The following is an 18,263-nucleotide window of genomic DNA, read 5'->3' on the forward strand; positions in this document are numbered from 1 at the left end:
ATTCGATTTTCTCAAAGAAACAATAATATAAGTTGCGTTTCTACGTAAGGCTACAAAAATACTTCTGTGCGTCTTGTACAGTCAGCTGGAGGTAAACGCTGTTTGCAGCTGCCCCACAGCCGGTACAGCACCACAGCCCTACTTACCTGGGTTTCAGAAAAGGTAAAAGCTGGTGCCTGCTTCATTGGATGCATTATAATTGGCCTAAATGAGTCGTGGCAATCTTATCCTCCTTCCTCAATGACTGGACTAGGGACGGGCATGTAATCCAGTTCTGGTCAGTGATATGGGAGGGGGCGTCCCATCTGCATGAAACACAAAGCCTCCAGAAAAGAGAGGCTTTATCCCCACCCTCACTCCTTCTTTAAGATGCTGCTGTGATAAACTGGTACCCGACACGACAGCAGCCATCTATGACGAAGTGACAAGCATGAGGAAAAGACCAGGATGCTAAGGGACGGAGAAGAAGGACGGACATAGCTGAGTTGCTGAGTAACTGCCTGTCTCCAGACTGCTTGTTAAGTGAGCTGTAAATATCCTGTGCTAATTGTTTTTGCGGTTATCACTTGCAGCTCAGCGCGTTGGGACCGAAACAAGTAGTTAGCATTCTTCTAGGTGGAAATTCATTCCGAGCTCTGGATACAAATACCTGGAGCATTTCATTCAGTTCCATAAGGTTTTGGTGTGTTCTAATGAGCCAGACACCCTACAAACACAGTAGATCACGAGGATGGCTCAGAGACTTGTCTTTGCCTTCCATGGTCTCACGAGGAGACAGACATGAAACTGATCCTAAAATTCATATGGAAATACAAGGGATCCAGAAGCCAAAACGATCTTGAGAAAGAAAAACAGAGTTGGCAGGACTTGCATTCCTCCATTCCAAGACTTACTACAGAGCTGTAGCAATTAAGACTGTGTGGTGTTGGCGTAAGGATAGACAGATTGATCGATGGGATAAAATCAAAAGTCCGGAAATAAACCTTTTCATCCACGGTCAATTGATTTTTTACAAAGGTGCCAAGACAATTCAATGGGGAAAGAATAGTCCTTGCTACAAATTGTGCTAGGACAATAGGATATCAACATGCAAAAGAATGAAGTTGGACCTCTCCCTCGTGCTATATATAAAAATTAACTCAAAATGGATCTGATCTAAATAAATGTAAGAGCTAACAGGATAAAAATCCTGGAAGAAAACACAGGTACAAATCTCTGTGACCTTGGATTAGGCGATGGTTTCTTAGATATACCCCAAAAGCACGAGCAACCAAAGGAAAAAAAAAAAGATAAATTGGAGACCAGGTTAATGGTCATTTGTTAAAGCAGTAAGAAGAAACTAATATTGGGATTTAGGATGAGCACCTGTGATAAAAATTATCATAATTTTTTAAAGTTTATTGATTTATTTTGAGAGAGATCACAAGCAGGAGAGGGGCAGAGAGAGGAGGAGAGATAGAGAATCCTAAGCAGGCCCCACGCCGTCAGCATAAAGCCTGACATGGGGCTCGAACTCACGAACTGTGAGATCATCATGTGAGCCAAAATCAAGAGTCAGACGCGTAACTGACCGAGCCCCAAGAAAGGTGGAGGTTAATTTGAGGTAAGGGTGGGGACAAATGGAGAATAACCCACATGATGGGTAAAAGGTTTATCAGGGTTTCTTCAGCTAGGTATAATAGAAACTCCAGTACAGGACCTTCGCCAAAATTGTTACAATTTTCCTTGTGACACTGGAAAACTAGAAGTAGGCAGTCCAGAATTAGTGTGTTGGCTTAATTGCCTCAACCCAAATGGGCACATGTCACTGCCGCTCACATCTGGTCACATGGCCTCAACCCAAGTGCAGGGAGGCTGGGAGACGTGTCTTCTCTTTCTCTGTTTCCCCATCCCTTCTTTTTTACTGTCAAAGCCCGCTTTCCAAAATAGAAGCCAAAAACAAAACAAAACAAACAAAAACCCCCAGATACTCACCTTTCCTCCCCCCCTTGGACCTAGGGCGTGGAATACGGTCATTCTTAGCCAATGGGACTAAGGAGAAGTCTATGGAAGGTCTACTCAGAAATGTTTTCTCCACAGTAAAAATAGACACCGAGAGGAAACGTTCCTCTTTAGTCAAACGTCGTTCTGTCCACATGTGCTGCTCAAAGTGAGGCAGCGGTCTTGGGGCCACGTGGGGACAGATTAACAAATGAACATTACGAGTCAGAAAGAGATGATGGAGCAGAGACCAGTGAGCGGGGAAGAGGTGACTGAGTGTACTCCCTCCTCCTTTCCTGGGAGATGAGCCTCTGGATCACCCTCCCGATTAACATGACATGACAATGAAGAACTGGCAAGGAGTAACCCAGAGGGGGACATCTGGCAAGCAGGCCTTAATGAACACCGGGCAGAGAGGAGAGAAGCAGGAGAGTTTCGGGTGGGGCAGAGGTGGAGGGACTGAATCCCTCAGTGCATAGAGTGTCCCTCAGGCTGTGGCTGGGTACCAGCTCTCCCGCAAATCAAATGGGAAAACGTGTACGCTCTCGGGTGGGAAACAAAGTTTCTAATAGTTCCGGCACTGAGGAAGACAGCCAGCCACTGGGGGATCCTTCTGGTCAGAGCTGATTTGGTGCTAAGAATGCTGGATGTGGGGTCTGTGTATGTCCAGCCAGGGCTGAGTTAGATCATCCACAATGCGTGTATAGTGGCTAGTGTCATAAACATGTCGCTAGGTGTGATTTGGTATTCAGTATATCAGGGAGATCCTGGCGCTCCTCGTCGGCCAGGCTGCCAAGAGAAGGCAGTAGTTAGTAAAAACTCAACGCCCTCGTTCTCCAGTAGCCCCTGCTATGCTGGCGATTGCGTGAGTCTGTGATGAAACCCTGCCCCCTTTTCTGGGTGCTTCATTTATTAATGCATGTTTATTGAGGGGCCGCTATGTGCTAAGCCACAGGCTGGACGCTCGAGATGCAATATTAAAGACTGCAAGCAAGGCCCTGCACGCCTGGAGCTTACGGATTTTGGAGAGAGACAGACATCAAACAAACAAAACAAAGCTGAATGTATATTACCTGCTGTGTTAGACGCTTGGAAGGAAAGGATTTGGAGCTAGGCAAGAATCTGACCTGGATAGCAGAGTCAAGGCCGTTAAGCTGAGGTGAGAAGGAGCCCAGGATGGAAGTCGGGGCGCAGGCGGGGAGGAGAGCAGAGCAGGAGGCAGCCGGGGCCGTCGCTTGGTGTTTAGGAACTGCTTTGTTCCAAGGTGGGAAATGATCAGGAATGTGTCAGGGTACACTCTCCGAAGAGTCTCCTGCTATAACACAACTCAATCCTGTATATGCCATAATTTGTATGGCACTCCTGGGCTCGTGGGAAATAAAGGAAATGTCTACAGGAACGCAAAGGCGAGCCCAGGACTCATGGGAGCTCTTGACACGTGGAAAACTGTCCACCGTGGTTGCAGGTGCACTCGGGGGGCGGCAGGGGCATAGGGCCTGAGCATCCACAGCCCTGCTACACACATTGTTCGGCTTAAGGCTATCAAGGGGCCATGAGACGCCAGGCTCTGTGAGCAAGACAGACAAGATCGCTGCTGTCACAGGTGGATGCCAGCTAACAGTCTTATCAGGGAGAAAGACAACAAACAGGGAATAGATAAATAATTTCAGATGGCGACAATATGAGGAAATTCAAAGGCAGCATATTGTGGGAAGGAGTTACCTACCAGGTGGTAAGCAGTGTGGGTGGGTAACTTTAGCTGGGGTGGTCTGGGAAGCCCCCGCCGAAAAGCTGACATTTCAGTTAAGAGCGGGAGTCCGCCATGTGAATTGGGGGGGAGGGGGGACGCGAGTGTAGAACTTTCCGGATCTAGAGACTTCTCTTTTCCCAAGCGTCTGCCCTAAGTCTAGACACTGATCCAAAAGCTTCTGAGAGAAAACAAAGCCCAGGACTGGGACGTGCCTGCCTTCACTGTCAAGACCTCCAGGCCGGGGTGCCCAAAGCACCCCAAGTATGAGAGGGAAGCGTATGTACAACCCCGAGCCCGTCTCACCTGGACGTGGACAGGAGAGGAATCACCCGCCGTGCGGTTTGGCCAGAGAGCAGAGGGGCTGTTTGTCGTCAGATATACAGCACGAAGCCAGAGAAAGGCACACACACCGTGCATGTTGCTCACCTGGGGTGGGACTGGGGCGCAGAGACAGCGAGAGATTATTAAATCTGTGCTGTTTCAGTGAGGTGTTAATTGTATCATTTCGGGAGAGAAATGTAATAAATATTAATTTTTAATTTGTACAGTGAAACAATGGGTGCAAATTCTCAATCAAAACATGCAAATAAATATTTCCCAGGCTCTCGAGGCCGAAGGGTCTAAATGGTCTAAAAAGGATCATTAGCCTTCGCACCACGGCCGCCTCCCTATTTTTATGGAACAGAACTACAGCCATCTTAGTAACCAGCAGCGGATCGGTGAGACTTCTGCTCCTGGAGAGACTTCCAGCTGGCAAACCGAACAGCTGGTATTAGCCTGGGGACATTTTGGGACACGCTTAAGCGCAGTGTCTCATGCCATCTTCCAGGAAGCCGCCTCCGTTTGCTTTTCTTTCGTTTTGTTAATGTTGAAGAGGATCTGTAAATAAAGAAATAAAAAGGGCCGGTAAATTCAAAACATTTTTTATTTATTTTTTTCTTTATTTTTTTTAAATTTGTTTTTATTGCTTATTATTTTTGAGAGAGAGAGAGAGAGAAAGCGAGCAGGGAAGGGGCAGAGAGAGAGGGAGACACAGAATCGGAAGCAGGCTCCAGGCTCTGAGCGCCCAGGACAGAGCCTGACGTGGGGCTCAAACCCACAGACCGTGAGATCATGACCTGGGCCGTAGTCAGCCGCCCAACCGACTGAGCCACCCAGGCGCCCCTCAAAACATTTTTTAAATGTCATGTCATGTCATGTCATTGAAATGGTGTCTTAATGTGACCACGCCTGCTATGTATTTGTCATCCCAAAACTCGAGTCCATGGCCTCAATAATGCTTTAGACCAGTGCTTTCCAAATGTTAGTGTGCATTTGAATCACAGGGGATGGTTATTAAAAACACAGATTCTGGGGGCACCTGGGTGGCTGAGTCGGTTGAGCGTCCGACTCTTGATTTTGGCTCAGGTCACGATCCCAGGGTCATGGGATCCGGCCCCTCATCAGGCTCCGTGATGAGCGTAGAGCCTGCCTAAGATTCTCTCTCCCTCTGTCCCTCCCCCACCCACACTCTCGCTCTCTCGTAAATAAATGAATAAATAAAATTAATCTTAAAAATACAGATTCTGATACAGTAGGTTTGGGGAGGGGGCCTCTGATTGGCCATTTCTAATTCCCAGGCGATGCCCGTGCTGCTGTTCAGGGATCGTACTTAGACCCACCAGATGAATGGAGAGGCAGAACAATTTAAACATGTTTACTCACCTCTGAAGGCCAGGGTGAGATACTTTTTGTCAATGAGATATAATTCACCTACTGTAAGATTCACACTTTTAAAGTATACGATCCAATGGTTTTTATTATATTCACAAGAGTTGCACAACCATCACCAGAATGAACTCTAGAACACTTTCATCACCTCGGGGGTGGTGGTGGGGGGGGGGGGGAACCAACCCATACCCATATCCGTTCGGAGTTATTCCCCATTCCCCCAGTGCTCTCGCAGCAAACACTAGCCTATTCTCTGTTTCCACAGACTTGTCTATTCTGGATGTTTCGTGTAAGTTGAATCATCATCATGTTGTCTTTTGTGTTGGCTTCTTTCATTTAGCATCATGTTTTCAAGGTGTATCCACGTTGGAGCATCATCTGAATAATATTCCCTTGTATGGATATGCTACAGTTTATCCACTGGTGGACATTTGGATGGCTTTCACCTTTTTGCTGGCATTTTATGATACCTTGGCATTCTTCAGTCATTCGAATATTCTTATTTTTTTTAAGTTTATTTACTTAGAGAGAGAGACAGAGAGAGCATGAGCAGGGGAGGGGCAGAAGGAGAGGGAGAGAGAATCCCAAGCAGGCTCCACACTGTCAGCACAGAGCCCAACACAGGGTACATTCTCACGAACCGTGAGATCATGACCTGAGCTGAAGTTGGACCCTCCAACTGAGCCCCCCAGGTACCCCAGTCATGTGAATATTCTGGTGCCACACTCCCTGGTTCACCCAAGAGGAGTTACTGTTGTCCAGCCTAGAGTGCTTTCAGCAGAGTTGAGGGCTGTAGCGGGGCAGGGTGGTGGGGGTCTCAGAAGAGGCCCAGCGAAGCCATTAGCCTTTAGGGGGTTTAGTACAATTTGGTCAGGTGGTCTGAGAGCACAGATATCACCATTTAAAAAAATAATTTATTTTGAAATTTCAAATTTATACAAGTTGCAACAAGAAAGACCTTGGGGCGCCTGGGTGGCTTAGTCGATTAAATGTCCGACTTCAGCTCAGGTCACGATCTTACGGTTCGTGAGTTCGAGCCCCGCGCCGGGCTCCCTGCTGACAGCTCAGAGCCTGGAGCCTGCTCCAGTTTCTGGGTCTCCCTCACTCTCTGCCCCTCCCCTACTTGCGCTCCGTCTCTCTCTCAAAAATAAACATTTAAAAATATTTTTAAAAAAGAATACAAAGATCTCCCGTATCCCCAGTCGTTAGTTGTATTTATGCCCCACCCCCCCCCGCCCCATGTGGATACTCACTGTTACTATTCTTTATTTGGGGTCAAGTTGTAGACTTGATGCCCCTCTTTCCTCAGCGTGACCCCGCCACCCTGGACTCTTCCCTGCGTAACCACAACACAACCACCCCTATCAGGAAATCAACATTTTACAACACTGGCATCCCGTCATTACACCCCATTCCGACTTCTCCTTTTGTCCCAACGGGGTCCTGACATTTCTGGTCCAAGATGTCATCCAGGATCACACGATGTCTCTCTTTTTCATCTGCAGGAGCAGCTCCTTGGTCTCTTGTTACTTTCACTCTTGACAGCTGTAAAGAATCTCCCTTCTGTAGATTCTCCTCAACTTGGGTCTTCTCAATGTTTCCTCATGTCCAGACCCAGGCCGCGTATCCTTGGCAGGCATAGCACCAGAACGAAGCGATGTTCTCGGTGCTTCACCCCAGGGGCACGTGAGGTCTACCTGCCCCACTGGTGATGTGAATCTTGATCACCTGGTCATGCCAGTGTCTGGCAGGTTTCTTCACCATAAAGGAATCCTTTCTCCCTTTGTAGCTGATAAATATTTTGTGGGGGGATAACCCAGGACTATGGCACTATCTCCTACTTTTGTATGCTGGGATATCATGGCTTGTAGAGCCCCTCAAGAAATAGAGATAGGGGCACCTGGGTGGCTCAGTCAGTTAAGCGTCCGATTTCAGTTCAGGTCATGATCTCGCAGTTCACGAGTTCAAGCCCCACTGTCAGCTCAGAGCCTGGAGCCCGCTTCAGATTCTGTGTCTCCCTCTCTCTCTGCCCCTCCTCTGCTTGCATTCTGTCTCTCTCTGCCTCTCAAAAATAAATATTGAAAAAAACAAAAACACCTTCTCCATGAAATCTGTTCTGGTCATTGAACTTGAAGGTGACCTCTGGAAAAAAAACAACAACAAAGAAATAGAGCTGGAAAATATATGTTCATATTTACCTACTCACACATGATAAACACAATCTATTTATCTTTTATCTTTATCTCTAGATAGATACATAGATAAATTTAAAACGTGTTCAAATAAGAAAGGGGGCAAAAAAACCTACACATTTACACCAACCTCTAATTCCAGTACAGCCCCTCTAGGTTTTTTTTTTCCTAGCCTTCTCTTTCCATATTACAAATCCCTTCTCAACTGTGGGAAACCTTGGTCACCATTATCATCAGTAAGCGTATTTACTTATTTGCCTCATCCTTCTGTTTGTAACCAACCTTCACATGCGCTGGCTGCATGCTTGGGCCTCCAGCCTTCACATTAGCTGTCGTTGCTGATGAATCCCTCTCACCGATATGCTGTCTTGTCCCAAAGCGGTCATCTTGGCAACGGCCTTATGGCCACTACTCCTTTCATGTCACTAACACCTGACACATTGCAGCAGCGAATACATTTCTTTCATTGAGGTACCATCTGAGCTCACCGCCAGCAACAATTTTAACAATCGTACTGCCACATTGTACCAGGGACAATTGGTGTGCCACTGGGCGTCAGTGACGGTGTCCTCCTTGCCAGTCAGGTAGCAGGTGAAACCACGCCCAAATCCCATCCTACTGTCCATTTTTTTGGACCACCCTGCTTCTGGCACCAGCTCTCACTCTCTGTGACACCCATTGGCCTGCAGGAATTTTGTTAGGGGTGCAGTCATGGAAGGGAAGGAAGCAGGATTGGGCAGAAGGGGAGGCCGAATTGCCCTTCACGCATCTCTCTTCGGCTGAGACCGTCCCCAAAAAGACCACAGCACTTCCAGCAGCTGGGGTAATAAGGAAGTTCTTTTTTTTTCCCCCCTAGAGGGGCATCTGGACAGCACAGCACAAGGTCAGCCACAAAATCATCCAGGTTGTTCTGTAACGACCGGTAGGCACTTTGTGCTTTGTCTATAGGTCGATTCTCAAATCTGAAAATCAACGAGCATGTTTTTATTATTGGATTTCTGTGAATAGCATTTCTCGCAGAGCTAGAGGTCAAGAGGATTACTGATTATGTTTTCTTTCTTAAACTTTTGCTTCCCTCTGTCGTTTTTAGTTGCTTTGAGTGCATCTTTGAAGAAATATACTGTCCGCTGTTTCTAACCTCTTCACCCAGTCCACTATCTATTTTTTCTGGAGATCTCTGTCCCAGGACCCCGTCTACACCCTTGATTTGGATGAGCTGTAAGCCCCGTCTTGCTGGACATTTTTTCCCGTGGGGCTTCCCTCTCCTGCTTTCTTCTGCTACATTCTGTGTTTAAAACCTTTCTTAGTTTTGGGGCGCCTGGGTGGCTCGGGGCGGTTGAGCATCTGACTTCAGCTCAGGTCATGAGCTCATGGTTCGTGAGTTCCAACCCCACATCAGGCTCGCTTCTGTCAGCATGGAGCCCACTTCAGAGCCTCTGTCCCCCTCTCTCTGCCCCTCCCCTGCTTGTGCGCGTTCTGTCTCTCTCTCAAAAGTACATAAACATTAGGGAAAAAAAAAAACACCTTTCTTAGTTTATGCCCTGGTTTTACTGAGGCAAGTCTTTTGAATCTGAAAAATGTCTCATTCCACCCTTCCATTTGCTTCATAGTTTGGCTGGATATAGAATTTTGGATGGAAAATATATATATATTTTTTTTCATCAGGAATTTAGAGACATTGTTTCTTTGTCTGCTTGAAACGGATTCTGAACCACTCAACACCCATTCCAGGCACTGGTCTTCGTGCTAGAGATACCATGCAGAATGAGACAAATTCCCTGCTCTTAGAGAGGAGATAGATAATAAACAAAAGCAAGACCAAAAATAACATTTTGGTAATGATTAGTGCTATGAAGGATGTAGCCAAGGCTAAGGGTGTAAATGCTGATCGTGACTTATTTTAGATATGCTGGGCAAGGACATCTTCTCTGAGGTGACATTTGAGATGAGACTTGAATCGTGAGAAGGACTGAGTCACGTGAAGATACAGGGAAATTGTATTCTGGTCAGAGGCAACGGCAAAGAGAAGTCTGTGAGGACTCAAGGAGTCTGGCATATTGGAAACTTCAGGAAACTTCAGCACGGGTAGCTGGAGTGTGGTGTCCAAGGGAGACAGTTCTGGAAAAATGAGTTTGGTTCTGATTCTCATTATTGATAAGTGACCTGTGATCTGTTTCTAGAAATACTTAAGACTGGTGGTGGATCGGAGATGGCCATGAATTCTTTGAAGCTCCTCCCACTGAGAGAGGGGATTTATGTCTTTCTCCCCTTTAATGTGGGCCCCACGACCATCTGACCAATAGGATACAGGAGTGACACAGTGCCAGTTTCTGGATCCAAGCCTTACGAGATTGGCAGCTTCCACATTGTGTTTAGCGGAACATTTACTCTTGGAACCTATCCTCTGTACTATGAGGAAGCCCAAGACACATGGAGAGGCCATGTGTAGGTCACGGGCGAGCTACCAGCCAAAGCTTGTGTCACCTGCCAGCCGTGTGAGTGAGTCTTTTGGGCGTCCAACCCCCCGAGCCTTCAGACGGCTCCAGTTCCAGCTCTCGTCTGACGACAGTTTCGTGAGAGCCCTCCCTCAACATAAGAACCACTTAGCAGAGCCCAAGAAACACGCAGACCCATGAGGGATTTGTAAGATACTGTGCCAGGCACCTACTGGGCCCTTTCTATCTGGAGATTCACCTGCTTCAACTGTGGGAAAGAGTCTTACATTCATTCCTTGATAATTTCTTCTTTCCACTTTTTTGTTTCATGTCTGCATCTCCGTTAATGAGATGCGGGACCTCATGGATTGATTCTCTAAGCCTGTCATATTTTTTTCCTATTTTAAATCTTTCTTTCATTCTATTTCGGGACACGTTTGTTTGTTTGTCTGTTTGTTTGTTTGTTTGTCTGCCTTCGACCTGCTATTGAATTTTTTATTTCGGACTGTGTGGGAGGTTTGGGTTTTGTTTGATTTTGCTTTCGTCTGGTCGACGGGCATCAGGGGGATCGGACACGGTGAAAACCCAGGCTCTGCTTATACCAACTTTTAATTTTCAAATTTTGAACCCCAGTTCCTTTCCCTCCATTGTTCCTGGTGTTTCAGAGCCTCTCCTGGGTCTACAGTGCAGACTGGGTCTTGTTCGGGTCGAAGCCCCACCACTCTCTCTAACCCCAACTCTAGGCGGTGGCCTGATACGTCCATTACCAGACCTCAGTCCTCTTCCCGATGTCCACAAACGTGGAGCAGTCTCTTGACTGATGTTCTGTCCCAGTTTGCTTCATTAGGGTCCCAACAACAACAAAATTCCTTTGCTATCATTTCAATGAATTCTTGAAGGAGAGGAACTCTGTCTGCTTCATTAATGAGAATTTCTTTTTCACTGCGTAGGGAGATAATGGGCCGTACACATTATCTTCTTATTTTCATAAATCCACCTGTTTACTGCCATAACATAACTTTGAATTATTCTCCCCTCGGAATTTCAAAAGAACCAGCAGCTCTAAGCATTGCCTGCAAAATGTTTTGTTCTTCTCGTGTTCTCTGACATCTGCCAGTCATTTTCAGTAGGGCTGCATTTATCTGAATTTGAATTGGGCAAGATGGGAATGTAGCAGTAAAAATATTAATGAGGGGCGCTTGGGTGGCTCAGTAGGTTAAGCCTCCAACTTCGGCTTGGGTCATGATCTCGAGGTGCATGGGTTCGAGCCCTGCATCTGGCTCTACGCTGACAGCTCAGAGCCCGGAGCCTGCTTGGGATTCGGTGTCTCCTTCTCCCTCTCTGCTCCTCCCCGGCTCGCACTTGGTCTGTCTGTCTGTCTGTCTCTCTTTCTCAAAAATGAATGAAAATTTAAAAAAATATATTGATGAGACCTCGCTTTATGAGCAAATTTGAAAAGCTTTCAAATCTCGCCAAATTCAAACCATTATTTGCTTTTTGTTAATGAATTAGTGTCTTGGTGGAGAAGCCTTTCAAAGCTGACGGGTCAAACGGACGATAGAAGCTGCACTGGCAATGTCGCCACACGGTGGCGCCACGTCAGCCGGCGAGCAGTTGTCTGCGGTTTGTCCTGGGATTGTGGGAACCACCCTCCACCCTGTTCCTAGGCACCGGGACTTTGACTAGTGATTTCAGTGTAATAAAAAAAAAATTAAAAAAACAAAACAGAACTTTTTTACATCTCAAAGCATTTTCAACCAGGCGTTCTGCGTTGGTACTCAGGCAAGGACTAAAAAATGCTCCTGGTTTAATAAAGTGGGAACAGAAGGTAGGCGTAGAAGAAAGCCCTGAACACAGCCCGCCCCCCTCCCCCCCCCAACCCGGGACATGCCAGGAGGTCACCTACAGAAGGCGCCCTGCACAGGGTAAGAAAATAAAAGCCGGCCCTAAGGAGTGAAGGTAGATACAGGCCCTCTGGAAGTATCCCCTTTTCCTTGATGCTTATTCTCAGGGGGAATTTGCCTTCCACGATCTGAGCGTTGAATTACACAAGAACTTCAGAAAAATCTTACAAGATGTGATCACCGTGAACGACTCTGTTCCTGAATAAAGGCTTTCTGTTTTCAGAGGCTTTTATGTACATCGTCTTGCTTAGGACACGCTGGGCCCACGGAGAGGGGGTGCTGTGGGGCTGTTTTACACACCATGAGGCACCTGGGCACCTGCTCTAAGTCATGGCTACAGAGGAGATGCATCGGGGCCAGACGTCCAGCCCTCAGACTCCTCGATCGGAACTCACAGATGGGTCCCGCGTAGGCCAGGGTTTTTGTTATTTCAAAACTCTGTCTTCTTAAGGAATTTCAACCTAATCAAAGACGTTAAATATGTAAAAAAAAAAAAAAAAAAAGTGTGTGTGTGTGTGTGTGCACGCGCGCGCCCGCGTTATGGTTAATTGAATTCAGTGCCCTGAATCGCAATTTTGAAAATTAAGTATTTCTAATGGAAATGAGATTACTTTAAAATTTTTCTTTGACAAACGACTATACACATGAGGTCACATTCCTAGATTAGGAAAAGAAATAGGTGAGGAGACAATCTTCCCCCTTTCCCTGTCCCCTGGTTTCTGCCCCTTCCTGGCGGCAACTGCTCCCCCCTTCACTAGTCGCTTGTGTGAATTTTTAGAGTCACTAATTTATTTATTATAAGCGTGTGGTATGATTCTTTCAGAGCATAGAATTCACACACCACACATAATATAGGATGTATGCATACACGTATACCTTGTTTTATACAAATGATAGCATATTACACATACTGTCCCGTACCTTACTTTTTTCTCCCACTTACCTACGTAACTTGGGGAGTTCTCAGGGTCGGTACATAAAGACCTCCACACTCTTTCTGATGGTTGCTTTGTTTTCGTTGTATGGTTGTGCATGTGACCCACGAAATACTGACGGAATTTTAGGTAGCTTTGCCATTTAGAACTGGCCTAAGAGCGATTGTTCATTCTCCCTGTCTCAAGGGAGCGCAGTGACATTTCCAAAAAGGACAACTTGATTTTATGAGGTCTGTGGGAGCTGAACCGGAAGCACTTCTCATTTTATAGGGTTTTTTTTTTTTTGGTGTGTTTTGTTTTTATTATTATTAAGGCTGCTGTGTCTTGAAAAGTGGCTGGTCCTAGCCAAAATATAGAACGGCCCCCAAGTAAATGAAATTGCAACCCAAGGCAGTGGAGACTGGATTCGGATCCCAAATAAACTCAGAGTGAGGAGAACAGAGTTGCAGGCTCTCGATACCTGCAACCGCCCTGGCCCCTGTTATCCTCCCTCAGGGCTGCAGAGCCTTCTGGAAAGCTGCCGCCTGGCCTGGGTCAGATTGCTTACACGCCACTGCTTCCCAGGCCAGCGTTCCCAACCTTAAGCCAATGCACATTTATAGAACACTTCCATGTGATCCTGGGGGAAGACAGACCACGGGCGGAGGGCAGTGCTGAGAAGTCCTGACATCAGGAAGAGAGGGCCTTTTCCCGGCTCTCTGCTCCTCATGCTGAGAGGATACTGGGTAAGTGAGTCTCAGCCTGACGGCTTTATTCCTTTGAACGACGTGTGGCTTTAAACTGGTTTGGCTACTGAGATTAGAGGGATAAATGCATTTCTTTCTTTTCTTTCCTTATAAAGGGAAACTAAAGGCACATTTGTGCTTCTTATTTCCACGCCCTTCACCCCCTTGTCCCCGAAGCTGCATGAACTGTATTTTTTCTTTCCCGTAAATTACTGTTTCCTTTTGGTAGGGTAAGTCCCCATTGATCTGGACCTTGGTCTCCTCGTTCATAAAATAAGGGTTTGGCTGGATGAAATTTCATTCTTCTGGCCTCTGTTATGATTCTGCCCCTTGCAAATTGGATTTTCAAGTATTTACGGTTCTGTGGAATGACGATTTAAGAGGCCCCTGAGGCTCCGACACACCACGATTTTATGGGGGGAAAAGTTATTTTAAAACTCTTGACGGTGTTGACTCAGTCACGTCTGCCAGTGTTTCTCTGGACCCACACAAGTACCTTTTCAGGCCGGTTTCGATGCTGTGGCTGCCAACTCAGAGTTGCATGTGATTTCAACAAAAATCGTGTGTTTCCGAGCCTGACTTGGTGTCAGTTATAACTGGATCATCAGGCCACACTCAAGTTATGCAGAATGCTGAGCCTTATTCGAAAATCCTACAGTTTAGTAAAACACAGTGGAGCGTGAGTGTGTACGTGCGCATGTGGGTCCTATTTCATAGCACGTTCCATGAAACAGGAACGCACAGACTTCCACCCCTTATCCCACGCACACCGCGTACGCACTGGTGTGGACTGTCCTCATGTGCGTGTGTAGAGGGGGCAAAGCCCCTCCGGTTTTAGCTGCTGCTTCCAAATCGGCACACTGTCCTTCCCAGTGAATGCCCGTTGGCGACTTCGGGATTGTCCTGCTCTGGGGTCCCGCTGTCAGTGCCCCGTTGCTTCCCTCCACGTCCTCCTGCACGGACACCAACACCAGGTGGGTCTCGTGTCCGTTGGGGGTTGATGTTCAGGAAAAGCCTTATGCTCCAGTTTTGTTTTCGAAGCCCCTAGGTTTGGGGTTTCCTAGCTTGGTGCTCTGTTTGCACGGGGAGATTTGGGAAGAGCTGAAATCCCTGCTGCCTCCATCTTCCTAGGATGCCATGGGTCAGTTTTGTCATCACGACCTGGAGACCCTCTTGTTTCTGCAGTAGCTCTAATGGGTAGTGATGAGGGTCCGACGCAGAAGCAAAGGGAATGGGGAGGAAGGGGACCGTGAATGACACACTGGGAAGGAAGAACCCAGAGTTCTTGGTGAATGTGCATTGGAGAGACAGGAGGAAAGAAATTGAGGGAAAATTAAAACACAGTCTATCACGCATTCGTCCCCTGGGCTCTTTCCGCAAACACTCAAGTGACCCCCGTGTACCAGGTGCTGGGAATGAGGATATAGTTGTAAGCTACACTCGCACAACCACAGCACCTGGGCTGGAGTGGGGGGCAGATCCCAAGGAGCAATCATGGTGCAGAATTGTTTCAAGAGGTTAAGTGACAGTGAGTCATCTAAGAAGAAACTGCCACCAGAGTTAAAAACGCAGTGGGTGCGGGAGGAAGTGAGCTCCGGTGGCCTGGATTTGGAGCCTTCCGCCTGGACTCGGCAGGGGAGGCTATGGAAACCAGTGGAATCTTCTGTGGACACCAGGCTTTAAGACCAAATCGTGGATCTTATTTTTTCCTTAATGTTTATTTAATTATTTTCAAAGAGTGAGAGAGAGCGGAGGAGGGGCAGAGAGAGAGAGAGGGAATCCCAAGCAGGCTCTGTACTGTCGACACAGAGCCCGATGTGGGGCTCAGTCTCACAAACTGTGAGATCATGACCTAAGCCGAGGCCAAGAGTCGGATGCTTAACCAACTGAGCCGCCCGGCTGCCCCAAATCCTGGGTCTTGTTAAATGGCTTCCCTGAGAGCAGGGAAGAGAAACTGGAGAAGGCCAAGGAGACCCGGGTTTTGGAGCACCTGTGTAAATGGACAGACCCACTGGGGGAAAGCGGGGGTGACAATGTCAGATGCTGCGGAGATGCTGAAGCAGGATGGGGACTGGGCGGGGAGGGGGGTCACGGGCAACTTCTGAGTGTGGTGTCAGTCGGGGAACACTGGTTGCCAGAAACAGAAACTCCCTGGAAACGAGCTGGGGGATCAGTTGAGAAGACGTAGCTGTGGGCTGTAGCAACTCCTTGTGTCCCGGCTTCTCAGCCAGCACCTACGTCCTTCTGGTCTGAGGGTGGGCTGGTGTCTGCTGGGCTCCTAACCTTGCTCGTGCCTCACATCATCAAGCGCAGTCTCGGGGTCTCTCTGGCACGGATTCCAGCCTCCATTCCTCATTGCCTTGTGACTCACGCAGCCCCCGCCTCTTGATTGACTTCCAGGGCCCCTATTACATATCAAGAGAGAAAATCTGATTGGCCCACCTTAAGCCAGAATCAACCCCTCGTGCCATCAGCAGTGTCTAGGAGGTGGGTTGGTGGGGGGTAGGGAACGGGGGAGAATGAGAAACGAGCCATTTTCAGAGCAAAGGACAATGGCGGGCCTTTGAAATTTCCTCACTCGAGTGTATGATTCTATGGGAGTGGATTTTTAAAAAATTTTTTTCATGTTTATTTTTTATTTTATTTTTGAGAGAGAGAGAGAGAGAGAGAGAGAGAGAGACAGAATCTGAAGCAGGCTCCAGGTTCCGAGCTGTCAGCCCAGAGCCCGACGCGGGGCTCGAACTCGCGAACTGCGAGATCATGACCAGAGCCGATATCGGAGGCTCAGCCGACTGAGCCACCTAGGCGCCCCAATGGGAATGGACGTTATTGCGGATTGCAATGATGAGACCCACCAGCTGCACACAAGAGTGTGTGCTGAATGGGCCAGGGTGTGCGGGGTGTAAGGCATAACACTGGGGGGCCCGGACAGGTGCAATTCACCAGACTGTGAGGTATCGGCCAGTAGAGAACAAAACTCACTATGATGCAACCTTGCTCCAAATCTCCAATTCCTGAGAGTGGAAGCCGAGGTGAGGTGGTCCAACCCCACACAGGAGGTGGGGCAGGGGGTCAGACGCTCCAGGGTGGCAAGACTACAAGGCAGCAGCCATCCCTGCCCAAGGAACGAACACAGGAAGACAACTCTTTGCAGGCTCGTCTGAACGCTTTGAGAGTCACTGGAGGGTCCACAGCCTCGGTCCTACGGCCCTTAATTCAGCCGTGTTTAGAAGAGATGGACGTCGATGTGTTTCCATACCCCTGGCCTGCTGTGGCTGGTTGGTGTGCGTGTTTCAGTCCCGTGAAATGATGTGGAGAGCAGGAACGGGTCAACCCAGTGGCCACCTTGCCAGCGTTTCATAAATGCCGTCAAGGAGGGTGTTGAAAATTGACCCGGGGCAGAGAGTTGCTGGGACGAGGGAGCGCTCTGAGTTTGTGACCTAAAAAGGGAAAATTCTGCTCCACACGCAAGTCTGGGAACAGCCTCGGCAGAGCCCGGTGCCAGAATTGGTGCCGAAGAATTAGAAAGAGATTAAACCCAGCGACACGGGCCCGTGTTGTTCTAGCAAAGGGAGCTAACTTTCTGTAGTCGAGCTGCTCACGTCGGTTCAGGAATGACTAAAGCTGGTTTGTGGGTCGGTTTTCCGGGGCCCCAGAGAAATTCCCAGCCCCTACCAAAGGATGGCTTCTCCTCAGAGTAGTTGCCTTTCAGGCTTATCAAATCCAGGGTTGCAAGGCTTAGACCATGGAAGATTCTTTCTCTCTGGTTGTGCTCATTATGTGTGAAGGGGCAGTAAAGGGTATGGATGTGGGTTCAGCTGGAGTGATCTTTGTTCCTTAAGTTTATTTATTTTGAGAGAGAGAGAGTAGGGGAGCGGCAGAGAGAGAGAGAGAGAGAGAGAGAGAGAGAGGGAGAGAGAATCCCAATCAGGCCGCGCGCTGTCCCCAGAGTCCGATATGGGCTTGAAGCCACGGACCCTGAGATCATGGTCTGAGCCGAAGTCAAGAGTCGGATGCTTAACCGACTGAGCCACCCAGGCACCCCTGGAGTGATCACTTTTAAGTGGGGCCAAGGTTGTTCATTTTGAGGGGACATAATTTTGTTGGTCACTCCGGGGGCTCACAAACCATGCGTTTGTATTTAGTCTTGGTGGTTCAGAAAACAGCTCCGGTGACCATGCTTCTGCTAGAAGCTGATAATGAGGCTCAAGTTAGGATCTGACGGAGTCATTTTGTGGCTCATATTTCATAGCAAACAGGTGAGACGACCAAGCCCCGAGTCCTGGTCAGTCACAAGACCATCCTCTCGTGTGTTCCAGTTCTTTGGAGAACATTTGGTGATGTTATTGTTTGCATCACCTGGTGGCAGTTTCACTCTCTGGCCTTTGGTGGGTGTGCTCCCCTCGCCCCCAGCGCCAGCCTGTCTTCCCGCCCCGGGACTGGTGATGCTTTTGCCAACACCTCTCCCTCGTTTAGCACAAACAAGAAGATTCAGGTTGGCTTGTCTTGGTTAACAGGTGGGGGGGCGGGGGGCGCGCGGGGAATGACCTAATCACAGACGCCAACCTTGGAGAAGCAACTAGACGGAGAAGGAACAGTGCCCATGGGCAGTCAGTCATTAGTACCAGACCT

General features: G+C 48.1%; 1 protein-coding gene across 12 annotated transcripts in view; it reads left to right on the forward strand.

Annotated features, from left to right (window-relative positions):
- Window positions 1–13,507: 13,507 nt before the first annotated feature.
- Window positions 13,508–18,263, forward strand: part of TACC2 (transforming acidic coiled-coil containing protein 2) — a 213,385-nt gene continuing 208,629 nt past the window's right edge. For 7 of the 12 annotated variants that reach the window (XM_058697977.1, XM_058697987.1, XM_058697989.1 and 4 more), the window contains exons 1-2: window positions 13,508–13,631; window positions 14,505–14,605. Coding sequence is in view for 1 of the 12 variants with exons in the window: in XM_058697986.1 (XP_058553969.1) it covers window positions 13,614–13,631 (18 nt within the window). In the remaining 11 variants the exon portion in view is untranslated. The remainder of the gene's footprint in view (window positions 13,632–14,504; window positions 14,606–18,263) is intronic. The other 5 variants (XM_058697981.1, XM_058697982.1, XM_058697983.1 and 2 more) reach the window with 3 other exon arrangements.

This window comes from Neofelis nebulosa, chromosome 13 (assembly GCF_028018385.1).
Source record: "Neofelis nebulosa isolate mNeoNeb1 chromosome 13, mNeoNeb1.pri, whole genome shotgun sequence".
In the NCBI taxonomy this organism is placed as follows: Eukaryota; Metazoa; Chordata; class Mammalia; order Carnivora; family Felidae; genus Neofelis; species Neofelis nebulosa.